Consider the following 23,065-nt stretch of genomic DNA (forward strand, 5'->3'; position numbering starts at 1 on the left):
GAGAGAATCGCGCTGCCTTGGCAATTTGTGCAACTTTATGTGCTGAAAGCCCTAAAAAGAAAAGGCGAACAAAGACATGGCTGGGCAACACTACGCGGCTACTATGGTCTGTCAATTTTAAAGAAAGAACTCCATTTCCCTCGCATCCCCCGCCATGCTTCTGTGTTTTCCTCTGAGAAGAAGAAGAATCTTTGTTTGCGCATGCCCACTGAGCAATTTGAGCACGATGGCTGACTGAATTTCAAACACGTTTTAATTTCTCCCAACCTCACGATTCCTGATCTGGAAGTGGTCGTGAGTGGCTGATCGCCCCTTGTTACCCCATGTGCACTACACAACGCACGATCAGGCTGAAAGTCTGCCCGATTCGAAAAATTCTCACACGACTGGAAAATCAACCCAAAAAGGGCAATAAATCATACAGCGTATGCCCAGCTTTACAAAAGTTTTTCAGAGTAAATTTTTTTTCTGTTTATTTTAACCGTGGGTCAGATTTAGAAAATATACTGTTATAAAAAATTTGATTGATTAAACTGCCCCATCATTAAATACATTTAGGTGATTAAACGATAGATTTGATAAAGAATCAAAGTCTAGTATTTGCAAATTTTCCCTCAGTTGAAAAATAAAATGATTTAGATTTTACTTCAATCAGCTAATTGTGCAACTTTCAAACAAGATGGCTGTAATATAAAAGGAAGCCGCATAAACTAAAGCAAAATTTTACTAAACCTAAACTAAAAAATATATATATAGCTCAACATGCTTGTTGAAGGCGTCGCCATGAAAGGATATTGTGCTTTGCAAAAGCGTCTTTTTAATACTTTTTTTCCTCAGCTACTGCAGCGGAAATCTTCTTGTAGACAGGGAGAAAAAAAAAAGCTTGAATCCATTCTTTATCCCACTATTTTCCACCACCTCAGTTACATAAACTCATTAGGAACAGTATTGCCGTTGATGTGGCACTGGCTTGTATTTCACCAAACTGTGCAAAAACATTTTGCTGCCCATGTTGGTCCTCTTGCTGAGTTGATTGTCAAGTTCTGTTACAGGCTAAGTTTTAATATGTGCAACAATCTTTAAAATACTTTTTTAATGGATAACGTTGTGAGACGATACGATCTGTAGTCCTTTGTAGAGCTTTGACTAAGCAGTCCTTCTGTAGGAGCCATTTTGATCCACCTTCTTACACTCGAGTGACCATCATGAATTCTGGTCACTTTGGAAGTGGCAGTCAGGATCCAGGGAGTCCCCCATATACCTGGCTGAGAGACTGTGAAAGACAAAACAAACATTAACATTTTTCTAAATTTGCAGATTACTGGTGATAAACATTTAGCATCACACTGTAATATTTCTTTAAAAAATGTTCGTTCTTTTACAGAGAAAATTAGATGACTAATGTCACTTGGATGGGTGTAAGATGAGTGTGATGTGAAGACAGGGCAGCTGGTTCAACTAACAAATGGAAAACTTTGGCTGTTATTGAAAGTTATCCAGGCCAAAATTACAAGTACATAAAGACTTTATTTTAGGTCACCTTTAATAAGTAAGTGACAGTCATGATAGTGATATTAGATGAATGGCTCAGAAAGGATTGTTTCCTTTAAAGGAGTAAATTGTACAGGCCTTCTCTGTTCCAGTCCTTGCAAGGAAAAACACATCTGATTATAACGCTTTACAAGGTTAGAGTCAATACTTTAATATTGCATAAAAAATATTGATTCACTACCTAGATAATTGTGGTTTAACACCCCTACCCAAACCAAAACCCAATTCAAGACTCTAAGTACTAACCCAACTGAAAACAATGGAAATGAAAATGAAACATTTTTAAAGACAAAAATGTATTGTGCTATGATTTTAAGGGACATTTCTCAGTGATGGATCAAATAAAGTAGGGCTGCAACTAACGATTATTTTGAAAATCGATGAATCGGACGATTATTTTTTCGATTAATCGATGAATCGGACACAAAATATTTTTTTTATATTAACCTCTTCATTCCAAAATAAACATTTTAGACAGAACAAACAAGCACGCAAGTGCAGGTTTCTCATTAACTGTACTGGTGCAATATGAAAAATAAATGTTTGTGTTAAAACTACGCAAACTTACATGAGAAATGTAGCTGTACATCCACAAAATATAGGGTATTTTGTTTCATAAAGCGCAAAAAGAGACCGGCATTTTTGTTTTTTAAAGCCTCTAAGGGGTTCAAACAATAGGCCCCCCCCATTTCAACAAATGAGGTTTTTATAGACTAGAAGAGTTCTGCCTTTTAAGACAGGAAAGTATAGCAGTTAAAGTTGCTACTTGAGAAAATACTGAACCATAGAGATAAAAATAGCCCTGTGATTCAAATTATAAATTGTATTTGGAATAAAAATGAGAGAACTAGGGGTGCTAAAAAACACATCCTCCAAAGACAGATATTTACATGGGAATGTGGCATATAATTAATTGACATATTACTGATCTTGCTGGATTTTATTCTGCTTTACTTCCATAAATTGCAGGATCTTCTTTACTTTATCTTTGCCAGAAGATTTAAACTTTAAAAGCCTTGCCCTCATAATTTGCAAATTAATTTATTTATAAAGAAAATATAAACGCTGCTTAAGCTAATTCAAATGAAATTAAAAGTAAAATAAGTAGCCAACCTTATCACTGTCTGTAACCTACTAACAAGCTAAGGAAAGCATCAGATGAGCTACCTGAGAAACTAACGTAACGTTTCCCCACTTTAAAATGAAACAAACATGGTTACTCATCCTGCTGATCAGCTCTCTTCACTGCCATCGAAGGCCCCAACGTGTTTTCTTTTCAGGTGCTGCGTCATAACAGTGGTGCTTCTGTGCCATGTTCATTTGTTTTTACAAAAGTTGCATGTTACGACTTTTTTCACTTTACAAAGCGCAGGCTATTTTAATTATTGTGATCAATTTGCGCCGTCAATCCCGGGGCATGCGCGCTTCATTTGCAGTCTGGACGCTGAGGGTAAACTCCTCACTAAAATCCTGCGGCTCTGACTGCCCCGCTGAGAGGGATTCTTGTGGGAGAGGGAGAAAGGCGTTGGGATGGGGGAGGCGCCCCACGGCAGCAGCTGCCGCTGGAGGACAAGAGTAGGAACGATACATGCTTTCACGTAAGAGTCTCCAAAAGCCGCCAGTGACACCGTAAAAAGTCTCCAGATTTGTCGCTAGTAGCTTTTTAAAGAAATAGTCGCTGGAGGGGTCTGAAAAGTCGCTGAGTTGTCAACACTGCAACTGCGGCGCTGACTCGCTCTGCCATATTTTTTTTTTCTTCCCCGGGATGACGGCGGCGGCGGATGACGCATTAATCGCGCGACACAACTAATCGATGATTAAATTCGTTGCCAACGCTTTTAAAAGTCGATTTTTATCGATTTTATCGATTCGTTGTTGCAGCCCTAAAATAAAGTAATCCTGAATTAATCCCAACAGCAGCAGGTATGGATTGCTTTTTGCTGGGAAAATTGGGCTGAAAAATGTAATAAAGGTCCATCACTCAAAATGAACAGTATTCAACAGATTCCCCAAGTCACAGGACATCAGAGTGAAATGGACTTGAAATATCTATTTTTAAAGCCATTTGTCCAACATTTTATGCTTAGCATGATTAGAATAGTTGTGACAAACCCTACATCAAACTAGATGCAGTCTTATGCATGCAAATACATGTACATGATATATTTGCATAAAAAAATGCAGACACCTGAGGCTGTAACAGTGGCTTGAAGTAGCATTACATTTTGTAACCTTCACATGATTAAGGAGCGGTGCTTCAAAGTGGGCTTGTATAAAGCAGCACCTAGCTCCATCACCTCTGAATTTCCCTCCTTAGACTACTGGGACTTTTTCAAGTGTAGGATGCCTATTGGGACTTGTACCTGCACCCCCACCCTGTCTGCCCGTCTTCTCCACAGTGTGTAGCCGGTTTGTTGAAAAAAAAAAAAAAAAATTGCGTCAAAAGAAAACCCCTTGCTTTGACCCAAAATCATTGTCAAACATGTCTCTGGCTGTAGATGCTTTGGTTGAGTGAGGAAAAATTGTGGAAATCAATTATGACGCAGTGACGATTACCCAACTCATATAGACTCAAAGGAATGAGCAGAGTTAAATGATAGCAGCAGAACTCTAAACAGTCCTTCACACATGAAAACACAAGTCTGACAGCAAGCTAGTATTAGCACATCCAACAGGGTAACCTGACATTACAAAAATGCCTGTGACATATTTTGAGAAAAAGGTAAGATGAGGGGCGGTGTTAGCCTTGTGGGGCCCCAAAAGGACACAAATACTCTATGGGGCGGAGGCAAGGCTAGCTCTGGACAGCAGGAGTTCATCTCTTATGATCTCCTGCTGTTAGCATAAGATCATAGGATCAGGACGGTAGATCGGAGAAGTCTGTTGGGCAGATAGAGCCCCAGAGCATGGATATGCCATTTCCTAAAAAAGACTTTATTTTCTAAGATATGGAGTTTTTCTTCACCGGATAGTCTGTTCTATTTCATTATTTTTTACATTTTTTAATTTGTGCACCTGTTTCCTTTTATTCACTTTTTTGCAGTACAACTGGCACAGACTATAAATGGTATTCTTATTTTGTTCTCTAAATGCATGCTTGTTTGAACAGAGGGATGTGATGCCATCAGGGGAATCTCGATGGCTTGACTGTGAAGGTCCTCTTGATATATTTTTTCTGACTGGCATTTCCATGATATCACAAAAGGAAACTGCTGTTTGAGGTGTGGCCTTATAATCTATTCGCAGCTTAGCCCATATTTGACTTAAAAGTTGTAAGTTTATAGCGTGTATAAATATCTGGTTGTGACTTTATATACAACCTTCTCAAAAAGGAAGACTGGAAATGAGGGTCAGCAAATATGATTCTCCTTTCAGTGTTTTAACAACAGAAAGAAAGACCTTAATATGAAAGGCAGAACTTTGAACAGCTGGAAGGTGTGGCTTTTTTTTATCTCATTAGGTATGACTTTTTTTTAACCACATTACTTTAGACACGGTTTGACTCAAGATTGGAAGCTAATCCTGCATTGCTGCACTATCACCAAACTTCATATTAGATTGCCCAATTCAAGCATTTAATTACGTTACAAGTCAGTTGTTTTAGTTTTAGGTGTAAAAAGCATTTCACAGCAGGGCTATGCTGAAATGTTTCTGCATTTGGACGCTACAATTTGATCAGTCTTCCTGTAATCTCGGTGGGTGGAGATAAGACGACGGTGTATTTTAAGGATAGCAAACATTTCCTCTTAGTTATTTAAGCATGAAGAGCCTCTTCACCTGCGTCATCAATCATCCCACATGGTGCATTCAGCAACTTGTATTGCACTGACGCTGTTAGTGAGTCACAGTTCCTCAGTGAAAACTGCATTCCATATGAGAAGAGCCAATTTAAGGCAAATAGCATCTAAATACTGCTCTCAAGATTTTTCTGTTTTTGCACAGAGACAAGACCACCCTGCCTGGCCAGTTTTTTTTTTGTTGTTTCTTTTCTTAGATGCCTGATTTGTACTTTTCGAAACCCCTACATTTTTAACCCCATTAAAGTGGTTGCAAGATGTGGTGAAACATTGCTGTTTGATATGACAAAAAATGTGGCTTGAACAATGAAGGTGGCTGACATGTGGCTAGAAACTTCTCAACCTGTGCTGGCTTCTGCAAACAATGCTCCTGGATGTGATGCAATATATGATGCAAACTGATTTAGGAAATGATTGGAGGTGAAGACACAGGCACAAACCTGGTCTGTGAGGATTCGTGGCTTAATATCAGGCATGGCACCCCCTCTCAGCTCATCTTCCACAGCCATGAGTCTGACAACAGGGAAATAGAAACAAACAAACCGGTTGACAAAAGTAGAGTTATGAAGCCGGTGTTCTTCAGATATAATGTGATACTGTGCTATAATAATATTAAGATCCTGAAATGTTTGTGGATCTCCTTTCAGTTGGAGAACATGTAGAATAAGTAGAATAAATATAGAATAATAAGGTGTGTAGTCATGTGAGGTCACTATCTGAAATCATAATTTCACTCAAATATTAATGGTTCAAATTAACCTTTCCAGGTTTAGTTCATCTTTATTTCCATGTAGTCTATAAATTACAGATTAAGCCATATTTTCAGTTTTATCAGTTCTCTTAAACAGATAATTGTGTTTAATAATTACAACATAATCTAAAAGCCATTAAATAAGTCCCACGGATGATAAAGTATGTTCTACATCTTCCTATTATGCTGGTAGAAATTATTTAACAGCATAAACATACAAAGATAAATGAATAACAAACAAAATATGAAGTTAATTCAAATCCTCACATAAAATGAATGAAAATGTAAAAAAAAAAAAAAAAGATATTTTCTATTGGATATTTTTGATTGTTGCTGAGATGCAAGTGTTCTTGGACACGTTACACAAGAGTATTCAAAGCCTTTGAATTTTTGTGTAATAGACAAACATTAAGCAAGAAAGAACTTCAAAGTGGACACACATTTAAAAATGTCTTTAACAAATAAAGAGTGTTAGGTGCCTTTGCATTTAAGGTATAGTGAAAGATGTTCTTTTTCTGGGTGGATCATCTAAATAAGTGGTCCTCCAACTTGTCAATCTTTTTGGTGATATGTTTGCATAAGGCCGTCCTACTTGCTTGTCCCCATTTTCACTTACCGGTGGTGAGTCTGACATAGTGGAAAATTGCAAATCTTTTTTGAAAGTTAGCTTGTATGAGCGATACAAACAGCAACTTTTAAACAGAGGAGAAATGGGCTTGTGCACACTCTCACACGCGCTTAACAGGCGTTCCCTCTCGGGAGCGGGTACAGGGTGTTAGGTTTCTGTTTCTGTTATGTTTTTCTTTTGCTCCTTGATTTATAGTATTTAGCTTTCTTTTCACCATGTTTCTTTATCCTATTTATTTGATTATTATTTTGTTGTTGTTTTCTTATTAGTTCCTGTCTTTCAGGTTTTCCATTTGTTGTCCTCTGCTGCCCACTTGTGTCCTCTTTCTCTTGCTCTGTTCTCTCTTCAGCCCTCACCTGTTTTCAATTTCCTCATTAGCCCTCTCCCTGTCTCTGTCCCCTTTAAAAGCCCTCCCTCTTCAGTTCCTGTTTGCTGGATCCTCGTCTAACGTCTCGTCTAACCTCTGGTCAATCGTCTGTCTGCTTTCCTTGTCTCTTCCTGGTTCCTAGATTTTGGTTTTCCCCTGATGTCTCCTAGGTTCTGGCTCGTGAGTTATTTTTTGTTGGATTTTTTTATTCCTGCCTCAGTGCCTGTGAACCTTATTAAACCATTTAAATTCACCTCTGCCAACTCGTCTCTGCATTCCGGTCCTCCAAACCAAAACCGCTTTCTGTCACAGGGTCGTACATGAGCTTTTTTTTTTTTTAAAGTGGAGAGGGCGGGTCTTTTAAAAATTCATGAAAATCCTCCACTATACCTTTAATTACTTTTGAGATATTACTTAGCAGAACCATATTTATACGTAATTACGGCCTTATATTTTTAGGGGCTTGTCTCTAGGAGCTCTTTACTAAAACAGTTTGAAAGGCGAAGCTCTGCCAAAGCCACACCTCCAACTAGTGAAACATCCCCACAGCATAATGCAGCCATCACTATGTTTCACTGTGTGTTTTTTTTTTTCTTTGGTTGATATTAAGTGTTTGTCACCAAATATATCTTTGCATGTAGGCCAAAACGTTCAGTTTTGGTTTTGTCTAGTCAGAAAACTGAGCTTTTTCCCCTGTTACACCTCCCAAAAGGCCAGACTCTACAGAGAGCCTGAATTGTTGCTTTCTTGTCAACAGTATTCGTCTCCCACTAAATAGTGCAATTTTAGTTCCTTAAGAGTTGCATGTTTCAATTATTAATGCTCCCCTTACCCATCCTGTCAGTTTAAGTGAATGAACATGTCCTGGGAGGCCTGCATGTGTACAATATTTCCTTTTTTAGATGATGGATTTAGAAGTGCCTAGAGATGTGCAAAGATTATTATATCTTTTTATCATCTAAACCTCCTGAAAAGGGCATTTCATATTCCTTCCTTAAAATTAAGCACTACATCATGTTTATTTCATAAAATCCAAATAAACACATTATTTGTGATGTAATATAAGAAATCTAAAAAAAAAGTGAACACTTCTCATATTTGTACGTTGATGTTTTTATCCATAAAAATTGTGTAATACAGTTTTTGATACTCTTGCAACAAATAGTTATGAATAAAGCAATTTTAACATACTTTTACTCAGGTTTTTTTTGCATAGGGCAAGTCACAACATTTGAAAGACCAGCTCTTTTAGTATACTGAATACACAAGCACAGGACAAAAAATGTAAAAAGGTTAAATGATTTTGTAACTTATTTTTGAATGTAAAATTCATATATCGTCTATGGAGTCTCTGACTCCAGCTGTTCTAAGTTCCTAAATAAATTTGTTTACAGTTCTCTACATATTGGATAAGCTTTTTGGTGATGCACCTTTTTCTATACTTTATTTTCTTTTCTTTCAACTTTTTGTGAACATGCTCTAACTTTTTTTGCAATGTTCTGTGAATATAGTCACCCAGGGGAGACTGATTGTTTGGTTTTCATGATTTCTAAGCCATAATTATCAAAATTGAAAGAATTAAGATCTAAACATTTCCATGTTAAATTATATATTCATGAATAAATTGGCTTAATTTTCTATCACAAAATACAATGTACAAAATCTATGTGAATAAATGTTTATAAATGAGTTATCATAAGATGTTGGACATGCAATTTCATTTGGCCTTCTCTGACATGCCATTAGCTCCAAAACTCAGGTAAAACTTTACAAAAACTTTTTTTATTAACATCTGTACAACAAGCTTAAATGTTGCTGTTATGTCTTTTAGCTGTTTTGGTGAGTGAAAAAAGCTTTTTTAGAGAAAAGACAATCATTAAATTGAGTACAAGATAACTGAAAATCTGATAAGACATGGACATGTACCTAAGCTGACAGATTGGGTTAAGTGTGCACTATTTAGAGAATAGACTCATCCTAACTGTGCAGAAGCTGCAGAAATGAAAAGACCTGAATTTTAAGGCATGCACACTCCATGCCTTCATATAGTGCTGATAAACAGTAATATTGTGGTAATAAACTAAGAAAGTTTTTAGATGTCTTGTTGCAAGTAGAACAAAATCTATATTTTATGTTACTAAATTACCATTTAGTATGTTTTTATATAACATTCCTTTTTTATTATTTTGCGTTATGTGCGTTATGTAAATCACTAGTTCAATGTAACATTGCGTTGAATGGAAGGGTATGTAAACTTTCAAGCAGAACTGTAAATATTACTTTATATCGGAAAGAAACCCTTGCCAAAGTAGCTACCAGACTTTAGACTGGGACTGAGGCTCTGAAAAACATCAAACAACCAGAGCTATAATGGGATGATTTCATTCATAACATATATTCAAGGTAAAATTGTGCACCACTCTGTGTTGCACTATTACATAAAAACCCAACAGGAAAACTTAGAAGTTTGTGTTTGTAATGTAATTGTGTTGCAATAAAATGACATGAACAACGCACCCAAGTTACATTATTTTATGCAATCCATTGCAGCTGCTGTAAACCAAGCTCAGAGCTGGCTTCTAGTTTCACGCACAATATTTCTCACAATTATACATCTACATACAAACCATCCTTGAGACAGACACGCCTCCATTGCAGACTGCCTAAAGTCTTCCACTCTCGCTGATACACCAAAAGAGAAAAGTTATTACAGCTAAACGCACTTACATCCATCTTATGAAGCACTTCAAAGCCATCTGATCAAAGCCAGCTTCCCTTCCAAATTTGATCCTAATTAGCTTTTCAAGAGGACAAACAAATTCACAGAAGAAGCTCCTCAAGCTGTGTTTACTGTTGCGGGAGCATTGCTGCAGTCAATGCATTGCAATGACTGTAGCTTAATATTTGGCACCATGATGTAAAACATTTCTACGGGTAAAACCACTGATTGCTGATACATATCAGTATGTATCAGCTGACCACTTATACATATTCAATCTATCCAAGAGACATTTTTTTTAGAGAGATGAGGTTAAAAATCAAATTTCCTAATTTAACACCTCTACCTCCTAAAGACATTGAAATTATATCAAATTAAAAAAAATGAAAAAGCAAATCTCCTTCCTAAATCTAATCTAGTGAGCTTAATGCTTGGAAAAAAATCATTCATTCCTTTTTTGAGACAGCATGAAAAGTCAGCTGAGTACAAAACATATAGAGGAGAACAAAAAGAAAAGGGACAAAAACATAGAGCAAATATTGTATGTCTATTCTATTTAAATTTCTGTATCTGTATAATGGGTCTGTTTTATGTGTTGTCTTCTCAATTCAGAGGGCCCCCTGCCAGTCTTTGCCTAGGGCCCCAAATTTCCTAAATCCGCCCCTGTTTTGCATACATCTACATACCAGATCAAACGAATTTCAACAATTCTTCGCCTATATGAAAATAACTGTCCCCTACTATTGTTTAAACTACTGCTTAATAATGACCAGAAGGAAAAAAAAACTTAAGAAACAAGAGAAGAAACTACAGAAATATCAACCTTGGAGGCTAACTGCAATAAAGCAAATATAATATGAAACATTTCTGTATTATCAATGTTTTTATTGGTCTGAGGTCATTTCTAATCTTAAGTCATGTCTTTATTAGCTGCAAGCAGAAAATCTTTACAACTGATGTAACAATTCTGTAGAATGTGTTTAACTTAGTAAATTAAGTCACAGAAATGAATTAATTTTTCATAATATCTTAACAGATTTAACAGAACTAAATATTTTTAATTCATTCATTTTTACTACCATCATATGTCAAAACTGTGCTGCTTTTAAAGACACAGATAATGCCCTCAGCCTTTCATACCAGCCTTTGTCAGGTTTAAAAAATTTTCCCAGCTTTCTTCATCTCTGCTGACCTCTCCTGGACTGAACTCATAAAAACAGCCTTTTATAGGACATTCGACTCCATTTACAGGAAGATTTTTAATAAGAACGAACCAAAGATAACTGCTGATGGAGCTCCACTGATTCTACAGTATGAATGTAGAGATGACCTTTAGCAGCACTGAAGCAGAAAGCAGGAGGCCTCGGATGATCACAAACTTGCCTTTTCTTCTCTTCTCCTCTGCCTCAACAAGGCACACAAATAGATTTCCTCTTCTACTACTGGCAGGTATTGCAGGTTCAATAAGGCCCTTTATCTACATCAAACACTCATCTTTTTTTATTTCTACCCATATTAGGATTTTACATCGACTGTTATTCATTTTTTAGTTGTTGCATATATATCACTTACAGTATCCTTAACATTACCATTCCAAGCTTTATTATTTACATAAAGTTAACATATGCCATACTTCTATGACAAATGAGGCTCTGCCACATTGGTCTCCATAAGACCTGCATTGTGGAGGACCAATCCTGCCACAGCTACATAAAGAAAACAAAGATACATAAAGAAAAACATTTTTTTTCCCTTTTTTTTGACCACCGAAATACATGTGTTTACACCCTTTATCATATTTTTTGATCAGTTCAGTATGTTTTTTATTTTTAAAAACTATATTTCCTAATCTAAGTATTTTCACAGCAAACAGATTTCTCTTAAGCTATTTATTTCTGCCTCTCCTTTTTCTGCCACTCATTTTTTCTCCATGTGCAGCATGTAAAAAAATGNTAAAAAAAAAAAAAAAAAAAAAAAAAAATATATATATACATATGGCTTTGAAGCAGTGTCACAGCAGCAGCTTCTTTCCTACTGGCTGAGGTTAGTAGCTGCTGGTGGCTGTCTGACTGTAGTAGCAACTGATGACTGTTCTTGCTAATCAACTTAGAAGATTTACAGATTTAGCAGTTGAGTTACAGTTACTGATCCCAGCCAATAACAGAGAAGTTGCAATGTTGACCGTAGTGTTTTAAAGTCGGCCTCTCTGTTTGTATACTGTATTTACAGCCGCATATGGAGGAGAACACGAATCGGAAACACGGGAGGTGGAAAAACTAGTGGCAGAAAAAAGGAGAGGTAGAAATAACAATGTAAAGGGTTGAAAAACATGTTTTAAACATATTTGGATAGTCAAAAAATAAGAAAATCAAAAGGGTTAGGAAAAATAAAACAGCACTAAATTTACTTGAAATAAATAAGGAGCTAAAAACATTCCAGTAAAAAAACCAAAAAAAACAAACAAGACTCAATATTGATTGCTTAAATAAGAAATTAGAAGAAAAGTGCAGAGATGAAATGGAACAGCAAAAATAAAAGATATATAATTTGACACAAAAAGGTGTACCAGAGTATATTGCTTGTATTCTGATATATTGGTATGCTCAGCAAACACTGCAAATTAAACGTGGGACTGTTTCTAGACTCCATTCAGAGTTAGTAATGGGGTGAGGCAAGGTGGGATTTTGTCTCCAGTTCTTTCTAATTTGGAACTGGATGAACTATCACCAAGTTGGGAGGTTGTAACTCTAATTACCCTGATAAATGCAGATGATTTAGTATTATTTAGTCCAAGTACTGCTGGGTTACAGCAACTACTTAAAATCTGTCCTGAGAATGGTCTGGAACATGACATTAAGTACAATCCATCTAAAAGTCATGATCTGTAGCAGTAAAGAAGATAAATCCATTCAGTTTCCAGATTTTCAGCTGTCAAATACTGTGCTGGGTGTTACAACTAAAACCAAGTATCTTGGGCACATCATCACAGAGAATCTGTCAGATGATGACGATATCTATAGACAATGTAGAATGCTGTATGCTCAAGCTAATACCCTTGCTCATAAATTTGGTGCATGTATTGATGTAGTTAAAGTGGAACTATTAAATATATATTGTACCTTTCTTTACACTACTCCCCTGTTATCTACATATAAAAAAACAACCTGCAAAGGCTACAGGTGGCCTATAATGATGCTTTGCGGGTACTTTTGAAATGGCCAAGATGGACTAGTGCGAGAAATATGTCTGTCACAGCAAGAGTCAATAACTTACATGTTATTTTATGACAGTTAATGTATAATTTTATCCGTAGGATAAAAGTATCTGAAATTAAATTATCTTGAAACCACATGTAGTGCAATACCATACCAGTCTAAGCTGTGGAGACACTGGTATTCCTGTCTCCTTAAAGCTTATAATTGGTGTTTTTTATTTTGCTTTGTCTTTTTTACTTGTATTGTTTTATTCTTGTCTTAGTCTGTCTATCTTTCTATCAAAATAATTTATAAATTTTTAAAATATCTCTAGTTTTTATCAGTTTGTTGCATTTAATGGCTCACTAATTAAAATTTTAAGCCATTATTTCACCAACAACCTTATATATTTATGGGTCATTTATTTATTTATACTGTATGTGTTTAATTATGTCAGGTGTGGTCCTCCATACTGCAGATCTTTTGAAGGTTAGTAACTATACCAGAAAAGATCCAAAATAGATAACACAACGAAGTATATAAAAACACCTGTCAAATGGTCATTGATGATCCATACAAAATATGAAGTCAGCTATTTTTCTCTGATTTATGTAATTGAATCCCTTCCATAAAATCTCAAATCATCATTTTTGTATATCCACATTGCTATTATGTATGTTTGCATCAAATCAAAGTGAAATATTTAAGTTTTATAAGGTCTTCTTGCATGAATACAGGGAGCAATAACAGAGTTTCTGCAGGAGTAAAATTAGGGATGCACAGTATATCTGCATTAACATCAGTATTTGCTGATATTAGTCATTTTTTAAATACATTTGTATCCTTCTGTTGAAAAAAACTATATGAACCACCAATATTTACTATTATCTTTTTGTTTCTGTATGTCTTTCAAGAAAGGCATGTGAATTTTGTGTGATTTGTTTGGACCTATTAATGATTATGATGCAGCACAGGATTATTCTAAAGTAAAGAAAGGATGCCATTGGTGAGGTCATTTTTGCTACAATAGAAAAATATGTGAAATACATAAAATCGGGGACTATCAGCTATCAAAGCAATATTAATATTGATATCGGCCCAAATTGCACACTGGTGCATCCCTAAAAACACTTTTTTTTAACCATCACCATTTTTTGTTTGACAAACAAGGAAAAAGAGAAAGCCAGGCTAAATTGATCACCTGCTGATGATCCCTGTGATTTGAGAGTCCTTCTCCAGTTGCTGCTGCTTTAGGCGCCGCTCGCTGTCTTCCAGGCGACACTGGTACTGCTGCAAGATCTTGCTGGTCTGCTGCTCCTGGCTCAGAAGCCTCTGCTCATACTCTTCCAGTTTGCGATGCGACATCTTCAGCCGCTCCTTCAGAGAGTGAATTTCCTCTTCATATTCCCTTACCTGAAAGGTGAACCAAATATTGTAGTCATGCTTTTCCCAACAGTTCTGGGAAGTAAGAGGTTTGCTACTTGCAAGGTATTTGAAAAGTACTCATGCTACAAAGACTTTTCAAATGTTTTGTCTTATGACTGCAAACTAAAAAGTTTTTTTAAGGTTATATTGATCAGTTTTACATATTTCTTTTGAGTCTGTATGCTGACTGTTAATTTCCAGCCTGTTTTCTATGTTTTAAAATAAATTTATTTGAGAATTTTTTTTTATACACAAATCCACGCTTCTTGGAGATTTCTTTTCAAAATGGCAAATGTCCGTCATTTGAATGGTAGTTTCTTGTTCCTAACTGAGTAATTAATAAGGTATAACTTGGGGTTTATTGGGGAAATTAGTTTATCTCTCCCCCGAAGTTACACCATTAATCTCCAGAGGGGACAGATAGGGTTGTCTGTAATGGATATACAAGTCTTGGAGTTCTGGGTTAAGCTAAAGGAGAAAATAGAGGTTCCATTACTGTAGTTATAGTTTTTCTAGCTATGATTTAAAGGGATTCCCATATTTTTCCCTCACTTTTCATACATCTTGAAGTAGCTTTAAGGGTATAACCCTTGGAGTAGCCTTTTGTTTCGTATTAGGAGATCCCATGCACTCTATTACGCTTGATGCAATTAATGCCCGGCTAGCGTATGTAGAATCTCTAGAGTGGGTGTCAACTACAGCTCCTTTCAGAATTAGCTGATTAACAACAGCACACAAGGGCTACATCTGATAACAAGGAATAGCCTTGGTCCTAATATGATGAAAGAGATGGTTGATAACAGGTATGCATAAGCTATATCAATTCTAATAATAATTTTTGTTGATTCTCTGTAAAATTGTTTCAGTCAATTTGGAGGTGCAGAACTAGCTCATCTATCTGTGCTTTTAACAGATCAATATGTTTTGGTGTAAAGCTTTCTGTCATAGATCTGGCAGGATGTTTAAAATTGTTCTTGCTTGAAGAAAAACTCATCCTCAGTCTTACAATTTTTGCAGCCTCCAAAAAAGGTTTTCTTCCAGGACTGTTCTGTATCTAGCACCATCTAGCCTTGCATCACCACTTAACTGCTTCTCTGCTCCTGCTCAAAAAAAAAAGTGCACCCTAGAGCCTGATGCTGCCAACACCATGTTTCACTGTGAGGACGGTTGCGTGGCTTTAAAGGATTACAAAAAAACATAGAAAATTCTGTTCTACATATCTCCCCACTTAATAATGTGCTGTTTTATGTTTGTCCATCACCTAAAGTTACACGTTTAAATACTGTTGTTGAATGCTGCATAAGATGACATTGTGATCAGTGAAAAAGATGCTGACCCTTTCTAGTCGTGACTCATCCATACTCTTAGAGTACTCTTTTAGCTGGCCCTCGCGGTCCGGCCGCAAGCTCTCGATGTCCGCAGAGAGGTGTGGCATGTTGGACACCCAGGCAACTGTCCGCTCATTCATTCCCGGGCTGTTACCCTAAAACAGCAATTGAGAAGAGAAATGATTTAAAATAATGTGTTACAAGTTTTACTTGCTCTTTATATGTTTATAATGTGGATCTTATAATAAAGAAAGTTTCTTCAGTTTTTATCTGGAGTGAAGAGATTTGCAGCGCTCACCTGTTTGTTTGCAACCGGTTTCAGCAGATGCTGCTGTGGCGGCTGCAGCTGTGACTGCTGAGATTTCTTGCTGCTTTTCGTGGGCGTGTCTGTAGACTCCTCTGCAGCTGCTGATGGAGCCTGGTTTTCTTTAGCAGAGCTTGTCTGGAAGGGAAGTCCTGGAGCTGGACTGTCTGTGACAGACAGCTGTCCATCCTGCTGTACCGGTTGCTGTTGTTGCTGTTGTTGCTGCTGTGTCGTTTGCTTCGTTGGGCGGGATTTTGGCTGACTGCCACTGAAGCTTGGATCCGAGGAATTAAGGAGGAGGTTCCTGCTTTGTGGACGAGCCTTCGGAGGCGTGGCAGTGGCCGGAGTGTTAATGGAGCGCTGGGACTTGAGGTGTTGCGCGGCGATGGATGACTGGCGGGATGGATGAACGGTCGTTGGAGGTGTAGCCAGGGAAGCAGGAGTCCCTGTGCCTGTGCCAGACTGAGATGTGACTCCCATCAAATGGTGTTGCTGAAGAGACTCCTGAGAAGAAAGAGTTGCAAAGAAACAGCATGAGTCAGTTTGAACTTGTTTCTAAATACTATAAACAGAAAATAAATGAACTGAATAAAGATCTTAAAATTACTTGTAAAACTACAGTATGAAACATATCTGATTTCTGGTGAGGGAAAAACTTTATTAAAATTGAATGATTTTAACCTCATTCTTCCCAGCTTTTATCATGCTGATTACTATCTGCCTCTTTGTCAGTCTCCACCAGATTGTCTCCTACTTGCCCTCTTGAGCTTCACTCCAGTGACTTTGTGCAGCACCTGCCTTCCTGTGCTTGCCCTACCCTCACTGTATACTCATATGCTTCTAATACAGGTCAAGAAATTCTCTGCCTGTCACCACCCAGCAGCCTGTTCAGGCAGTCACCACTCTGTTAAGCTGTCCTCTGCTTTCTCAAAGTTCGCCCCTGGCTGTTAGCCATAATCCATCTACTCAAGCCTGCAACCATCCAGTTCAGTCTGATATCAGTTTATAAAGCCATTATCCGTCTTCTAAAGCGTGCTTCCCTGTTCAGCCAGCCATCAGCCAGTTCTACCATCATCCCCCTTTTCAGCCTGCCACTAATCTATTCAACTTGCACAACACCATGTCTGGTTAATGATCAGGTTCTCTAAAGCCTCTTGCAACATTACCTTTTTTTAACCTGAGACATTAAATTTAGATTTCTACTGAGCGTTGAAATGGGAGTTACCTTAATAGTAAAATCCAAATAGCTGTCAAAGATGTTCAGAAAAAACATGTTACAGAAGCTCTGTACTATTTGCAATCAGATCTTAAAATAATCTGAATTAGTTTCAAATTGGAGGTTATATATTACACTGCCCAAAAATATGGCCTGCCTCACTGTTGAAGCTACTGTAGGTTTTTTAATAGTAGGTGTTATTGATGAACTATTTTTAAATAACCTTAAAATAGTATCCCTTGATCTAAACAGGTAACTGGTTAAGAGGGGGGTGACAGTGGCATCGGATGCAGGAATTTGCCCTGCAATCGGAGGCTTGTCGGTTTCAGGCCTGGCCCCGGCTTTCAGTATCGTTGTGTCCTTGACACTTCACCTGCATTGTCTGAATAAACCATTTCTAGACCAGCGTTGTGACCATGTCAGGGTATGGTTCACTGATCCATTTCAGGGTCTGAGAAGGGTTCACATTAAGGTGATTTGCCCCAGAAACTATACTGGTTTGGTCTTAAAGGACTATCAAACTACCGGTTGCGAAACAACTGAGTTGAATAAAACTGGATAAAATGAGCATCAGAAATACTTACCTAAGAAAGTAAAACATTACCTAAAAAAATTTTTAAAAAACTGTTTTAAACCAATTAACCAGTGATGCTGTTTTCTTTTTGATTTAGCTTTAAACAAACAAAAAAATGACAGTGATGCTTGATGTCAAACACTGGATCAAAGCTTCAAAATGCATCTCACGCAAGTTACTCCAAATAAACTTTTTTTATACTCAAAAAAAACAATTTTTTTTTTGGAATGTGTTGTTTAAAGAGCATAGGGTTACTTTTTTGGTGGTTAGCTATAAATAAAGGACTTTCCAGAGAAAACAAGAGACACTATTGTGTAATAATTATTTTGAAACAAGTAATGTTCAATAGGACGTCATGCTTTTTCAGTGATTGTATGATCAAGAAGATTTGCTCCATCCTGGTTGTATTCAACTTATGTTTTTGTGCATTTTGCTATTATTTTTTATAGTCTATTAATACATCCACCAGAGGGGGCAACATCTCTTCATATCTTAGATATTTCACCTGTTTATGAGATGCTCACACCCTAAGCTACCTCCAACTGACACCTTCCATCTGTTCAAGAATCTCAGTTAATGACAACTGGGTCAGCAGATGCTCCTGGAGACACGACCTTCCACATTTTCTTTCTATTTCAAGCTCCTGATCCTTAATAATCATCTCCATTTTCTTTCAATATTTGATGTCCTTTGCATATTAAGGATAAATGCAAAGCAATTTGCAACATTCTGTTTCGATTAGCTTCCTAAATAACAACAATCATTTGTGAGGGATGGATAGATTAATTATTAATTCCTAAAGCTCTTCTCCTGAATGCATCATCTGTATAAATAAGCAGGTGGCTTGTGATGTTTGTTCCATTAAAGCCCACGCAGCGGGACCGAAATAGCTCAAGTCGACACGACAGCATCATTAAACACTGTAATTTTACATCCACGCCCCATAGTAAACTTATCAGCCAGATGAATCAATGGCCCGAGTCCATTTGAATCAAGTTGCAGTCACCAAGCTCATTTAAATATGCACCAGAAAATACAAGCTTCTTTCGCCTCCATTTAATTAAAGCTGTTTAGATTGAAACATCTCCTTTGCTTCTTTGAAGATGCGCTGCACCACATCTGCAGGACACACGTGGCTAAGACAGATACTGATTATGTGCAGCATCAGCAGCTCTGACTTTTTTTTATCTGCTCTTTTGGTCGATAGCTAATAACTAGAGTTTTTGAAAGACAGGCGCAGAGCGGGGTGGCGGAATCATCTGGATTCAGAGGTTTGTCTGCAGCGAAACGAGTGCCACTTACTTTACTGTATCATTTGCATATTACACTGCTCCATCAAAGGCCCCAGATTTAAGACTTTAACTTGCTTCGCTGCTGATTTTAGTGACTAAAGCAAACTAAAACAATTAAACTATACGTATAAAATTTGTAATAGAAACAGAAAACCATTCACGTAGAGTTCAATAGGTGCTTATTCACTTCCCTAAATTGAGAAAGACAGATTCAGAACATTTTGTAGAGGATTATGGATCCTCTAATCCATCATTCTTCATTTATCCCATGTTTTTATGTGTTTTAATAACATGGACTAAAAGGCCAATCAACAACGAAGAAGCCATTGATCTTAAGACAGATTAGAGCTAATAAATGAACTCAAGAAAAAAAATTATGAAGTGTACAGAGATACATATAGAATGAACAGTTGAAAGGCTGAGGACAATGAAAATACCGTGATATACGGGAGTGTAAAGTACAAGCACTGTAACAGCGTGATGTGTGAGGTTTTGCTGAGCATTTTATAAAAAATTTGATTGCATTAAAAGGAGATATCTTCTATGTAAGCATATGAAAGCAACATCTAAAGATGTTAGAGCTAAAGCATGGACACAAATGGATCTTCAAAAATCATCCACGACATGATATTTTTTCAAAGTGACTTACGGACAATAAATTCAATGTCGTAGAGGGGCTATGATAAAGCCCTGATCTTAGCCCAGGGAGTTGAGGGCAGAGCTGAAAAGATTTATGTGCAAGGATTTTTATAGACCTGACCCAGTTTCAACAGTTCGATGAGTCAAGTTGTATAGAACATGCAAATCATGCGGCACTACAGATGTAAATACCCATCTGAATTTAAAGAAAACCAGCAAAGAATCTCAATGCATTGGTATTTAACAACCAGCTGTGATTTTGGAAAACTAACCCAAAATAGAAAAGGTTCGGTCCGATTTATTGTAAAACAGGAAGAAGAAGAAGGTTTGCATATTCTAAGTTTATGCAAAATCTTATTTCAACTGTAGATTTATCACATATAGAAAGATGCATTTGATGCACTGATAGTTTTCCAAATATTACATAATAATTTGCTGACCTCTGTTATCTCACAGAATCTAAATAATTTTTCGGCTTTTCTTATTCTTTAAATACATGTTTAATTTCAAGTTTGCAATAATTTGCAATAATTTCATCTGCAATCTCTTCTTCATCTGCAATAACATTTTAAAGAAGAAATGTAAACACATTCATGGCCTTAAATGACATTTTTTTTAAGCATGAAATCAGTTTCTACCTGTACTTGCAGAGACAGCTGGTGCCAGGCATAGTCGTTGTTCTGATTCTGCCGAGTGAAGTCGTCACTGTAGCTGTGGGAGTGAACGATGCTGGGCTGCACCAGGCTGCTCTGTGACTGCAGGGCAGAAAGGTCCTCACTGCGGGAGAAAGCACTGTTGCCAAAGGCAGGTGGGTAGTCGGGGTGGCCGTTTTCAGCCTCAGGGGTCAGGAGCAGAGGAGGAGGGATGGCGGCAGGGGGAGGAGCTTGGGACTGAGCCGGGGAGTTCTGGGCAGCCAGATGGAATAGTGGATTCTGGAAAGACAAGGGGAAATGCATGGCTGCAGCTGCCTGCTGTTGCTGCTGGGAGATTGATTCTGTGGGAGCTCCTACGTGGCCCATCTGGCTCAGTCTAAGGCCAGAACCGGATGAACCCGGGGGCAAGTGACCCCCCATACGCAGAGGAGCGCCCAGGTTCCCAAAGCTGTGGCCGAGGCCAGCAATGGAGGCCTGAGAAGAGGCTAGCATGTCTCCAACAGAGTTTAGGTTGGAGATGCTGTTCATTCGAGAGTCCTGAAGGTCCATCATGGAGACACTTTTGTTTACACTGTGGACCTGAGAGAAAAACAGAATCAATACTTAGTTTCATCAACAGAAGAAAGAAATATTCTCTATTAATTCTCACATGCTTATTTTTATAAATATATTTTTTTATGTAATTAACAAACAAATGTGTAGTTATTAAAAAATACACTGAATACATTAACGTGTCTCTGCTTTTTGCAGATGAAGTGATTCTGCTGGCTCCCTTCTGCCAACACCTAAAGCATGCACTGGGAGGGTTTGCAGCCATCCAGGATGAGAAGAAGCTCCTCCAACTATGAGGCCATGGTTCTAGACCGGGAAAAGGTGATTTGTCCCCTCCGGTTGGGGGAGATTTCAATGTATCTTTGGGTGATGTTCACGAGTGAGGGGAGAATGGAGCGGGAGAACGATGGATGGAACTGTGCGGCTACTGCTATAATGCGGATGCTGCCTTGGTCTGTTGTGGTGAAGAGAGAGCTGAGCGAAAAGGCAAACCTCTCGAGGTTACAGGTTGGTCTACGTTGCTACCCTCACCTATGGTCATGAAATCTAGATTATGGCCCCATCCACACGAAGTCAAAACGAACACGAAACGCTAATATTTTCCAGAACGTTTGTCGTAAAGACAGAGACGTAAAATAAATGTGATCGTCCACATGAATCCATGAAAACGCTGCAAAATCTATGCCAGGCCTGTAAGTGGCGCTGTGGTGCCAAAGCAAAAATAGGCAAAAACAGGCAACGAAATGTTGGGCATGCGCACTAATATTTATACATGGTTGCCATGCGGGTCCATTTTCGTGGTTCAGTCAAATTCAGGTGCTGAACTATGTCGTCGATATTGCTCTGTTCTTCCTGGAGATATTCCAGAAGAAGAAGATTCTGTTGTAAGCCCGAAAGCAGGGTGAGTAGCATGAGCAGCAACCATTCAACACAGTACGGCGCCATTGTTGTTGTGATACTGTGTCGCGCATGCGTGTTTAGGGGCGACGCTATGACGCATGCGTGTAAGAAAAAAAATGCGGTTAGAGCTTAAAGATGGAAACGCGAAAACGGCGTTTCAAAATCTTCCCACTCTGAAGGCTTAATAAAAAAAAGTTCGTTTACAGACCCCGTCTGTATGGATGAGAGGCTGGTTTGGTGAAAAATATGTGCGTTTAGGCCAGGGTTTGACTTCGTGTGGACGGGGCCTATGACTCAAAGAACGAGATCTTGGATACAAGCAGTTGCAATTAGCTTTCTCTGCTGGGTGGGTGGGCTCTCCCACTGAGATAGGATAGGTCAGGACCTCGGCCTTTTGGGAGGGGCCCGGAGTAGAGCCGCTTCTCCACATCGAGAGGAGTCAGCTGAGGTTGCTGGGACATCTTTTTCAGATGATCAAACCCCCCCACCCACCCCCCCAAGTCTGTCATCTGGCCTGGGAGCACCTCAGGCTTCTCCAAGAGGAGCTGGATGAGCTGTCTTGGAAGAAGGAGTCTCTGTCCTGCAATCTGGTCCCGGATGAAGTGGGAGATGAAGCATCTGAGGACGTTGCAGCTGATAGTTGTGCCATTTAAAAAGGTGATAATGTTCATGGAGTATAAATGCTTTTGCAAGTAGCAGCATAACGAAGGGGTGCAGTTGTTTATTTTTTACCCAAAATGTAAAAAAAACAAAAACAAAAAAAAAACCTAAGAAAATGTTTCATTGAGAGTATTGAATGAGGAAATGAGGAAATTAAGTAGCTAGGATTTTACAAAATCTACCTTTGGATCAGGTTCTGTGATGTCAGAGCTGCTGGTGCAGTATGCGGGGCTGGATCTAGCCAGAGGTGGGCGGGTAACGTAGAACACTTCCCTGGACGAAGAGCGGAGGTCTCGTTCTGCCTGACGCCTCATATTCAGATTGGATGAGAGGGATTCTACAGCTGAGACTCCAGTCGTGGGCGAAGGGAGGCGGGAGATGTCTATGGAGCTGCAGACAGGCAGAAGAACAGATATAACAGAAATCTATACAGGGAGGGATGTCCCTGAGCTCTCATGGATTATGTATTTGTCATCAAATGCAGACTGAGGTTATTCATTTGTTTGGAACCAAGG

At 38.2% G+C, this 23,065-nt stretch overlaps 1 protein-coding gene across 4 annotated transcripts in view; it reads right to left on the reverse strand.

Annotated features, from left to right (window-relative positions):
- Positions 1-658: 658 nt before the first annotated feature.
- Positions 659-23,065, reverse strand: part of LOC107088356 (ras/Rap GTPase-activating protein SynGAP-like) — a 75,414-nt gene continuing 53,007 nt past the window's right edge. For 3 of the 4 annotated variants that reach the window (XM_015380479.1, XM_015380477.1, XM_015380476.1), the window contains 7 exons: positions 22,733-22,940; positions 20,424-21,017; positions 16,059-16,568; positions 15,769-15,915; positions 14,209-14,420; positions 5,789-5,861; positions 659-1,273 (listed from right to left, as the gene is read on the reverse strand). In XM_015380479.1, the coding sequence (XP_015235965.1) occupies positions 1,235-1,273; positions 5,789-5,861; positions 14,209-14,420; positions 15,769-15,915; positions 16,059-16,568; positions 20,424-21,017; positions 22,733-22,940 (1,783 nt within the window). In that variant the 3' untranslated portion in view covers positions 659-1,234. The remainder of the gene's footprint in view (positions 1,274-5,788; positions 5,862-14,208; positions 14,421-15,768; positions 15,916-16,058; positions 16,569-20,423; positions 21,018-22,732; positions 22,941-23,065) is intronic. The other variant, XM_015380478.1, reaches the window with a different exon arrangement.

The sequence above is a fragment of the Cyprinodon variegatus genome, unplaced genomic scaffold (genome assembly GCF_000732505.1).
Source record: "Cyprinodon variegatus isolate N-32 unplaced genomic scaffold, C_variegatus-1.0 Scaffold216, whole genome shotgun sequence".
NCBI classification, from domain to species: Eukaryota; Metazoa; Chordata; class Actinopteri; order Cyprinodontiformes; family Cyprinodontidae; genus Cyprinodon; species Cyprinodon variegatus.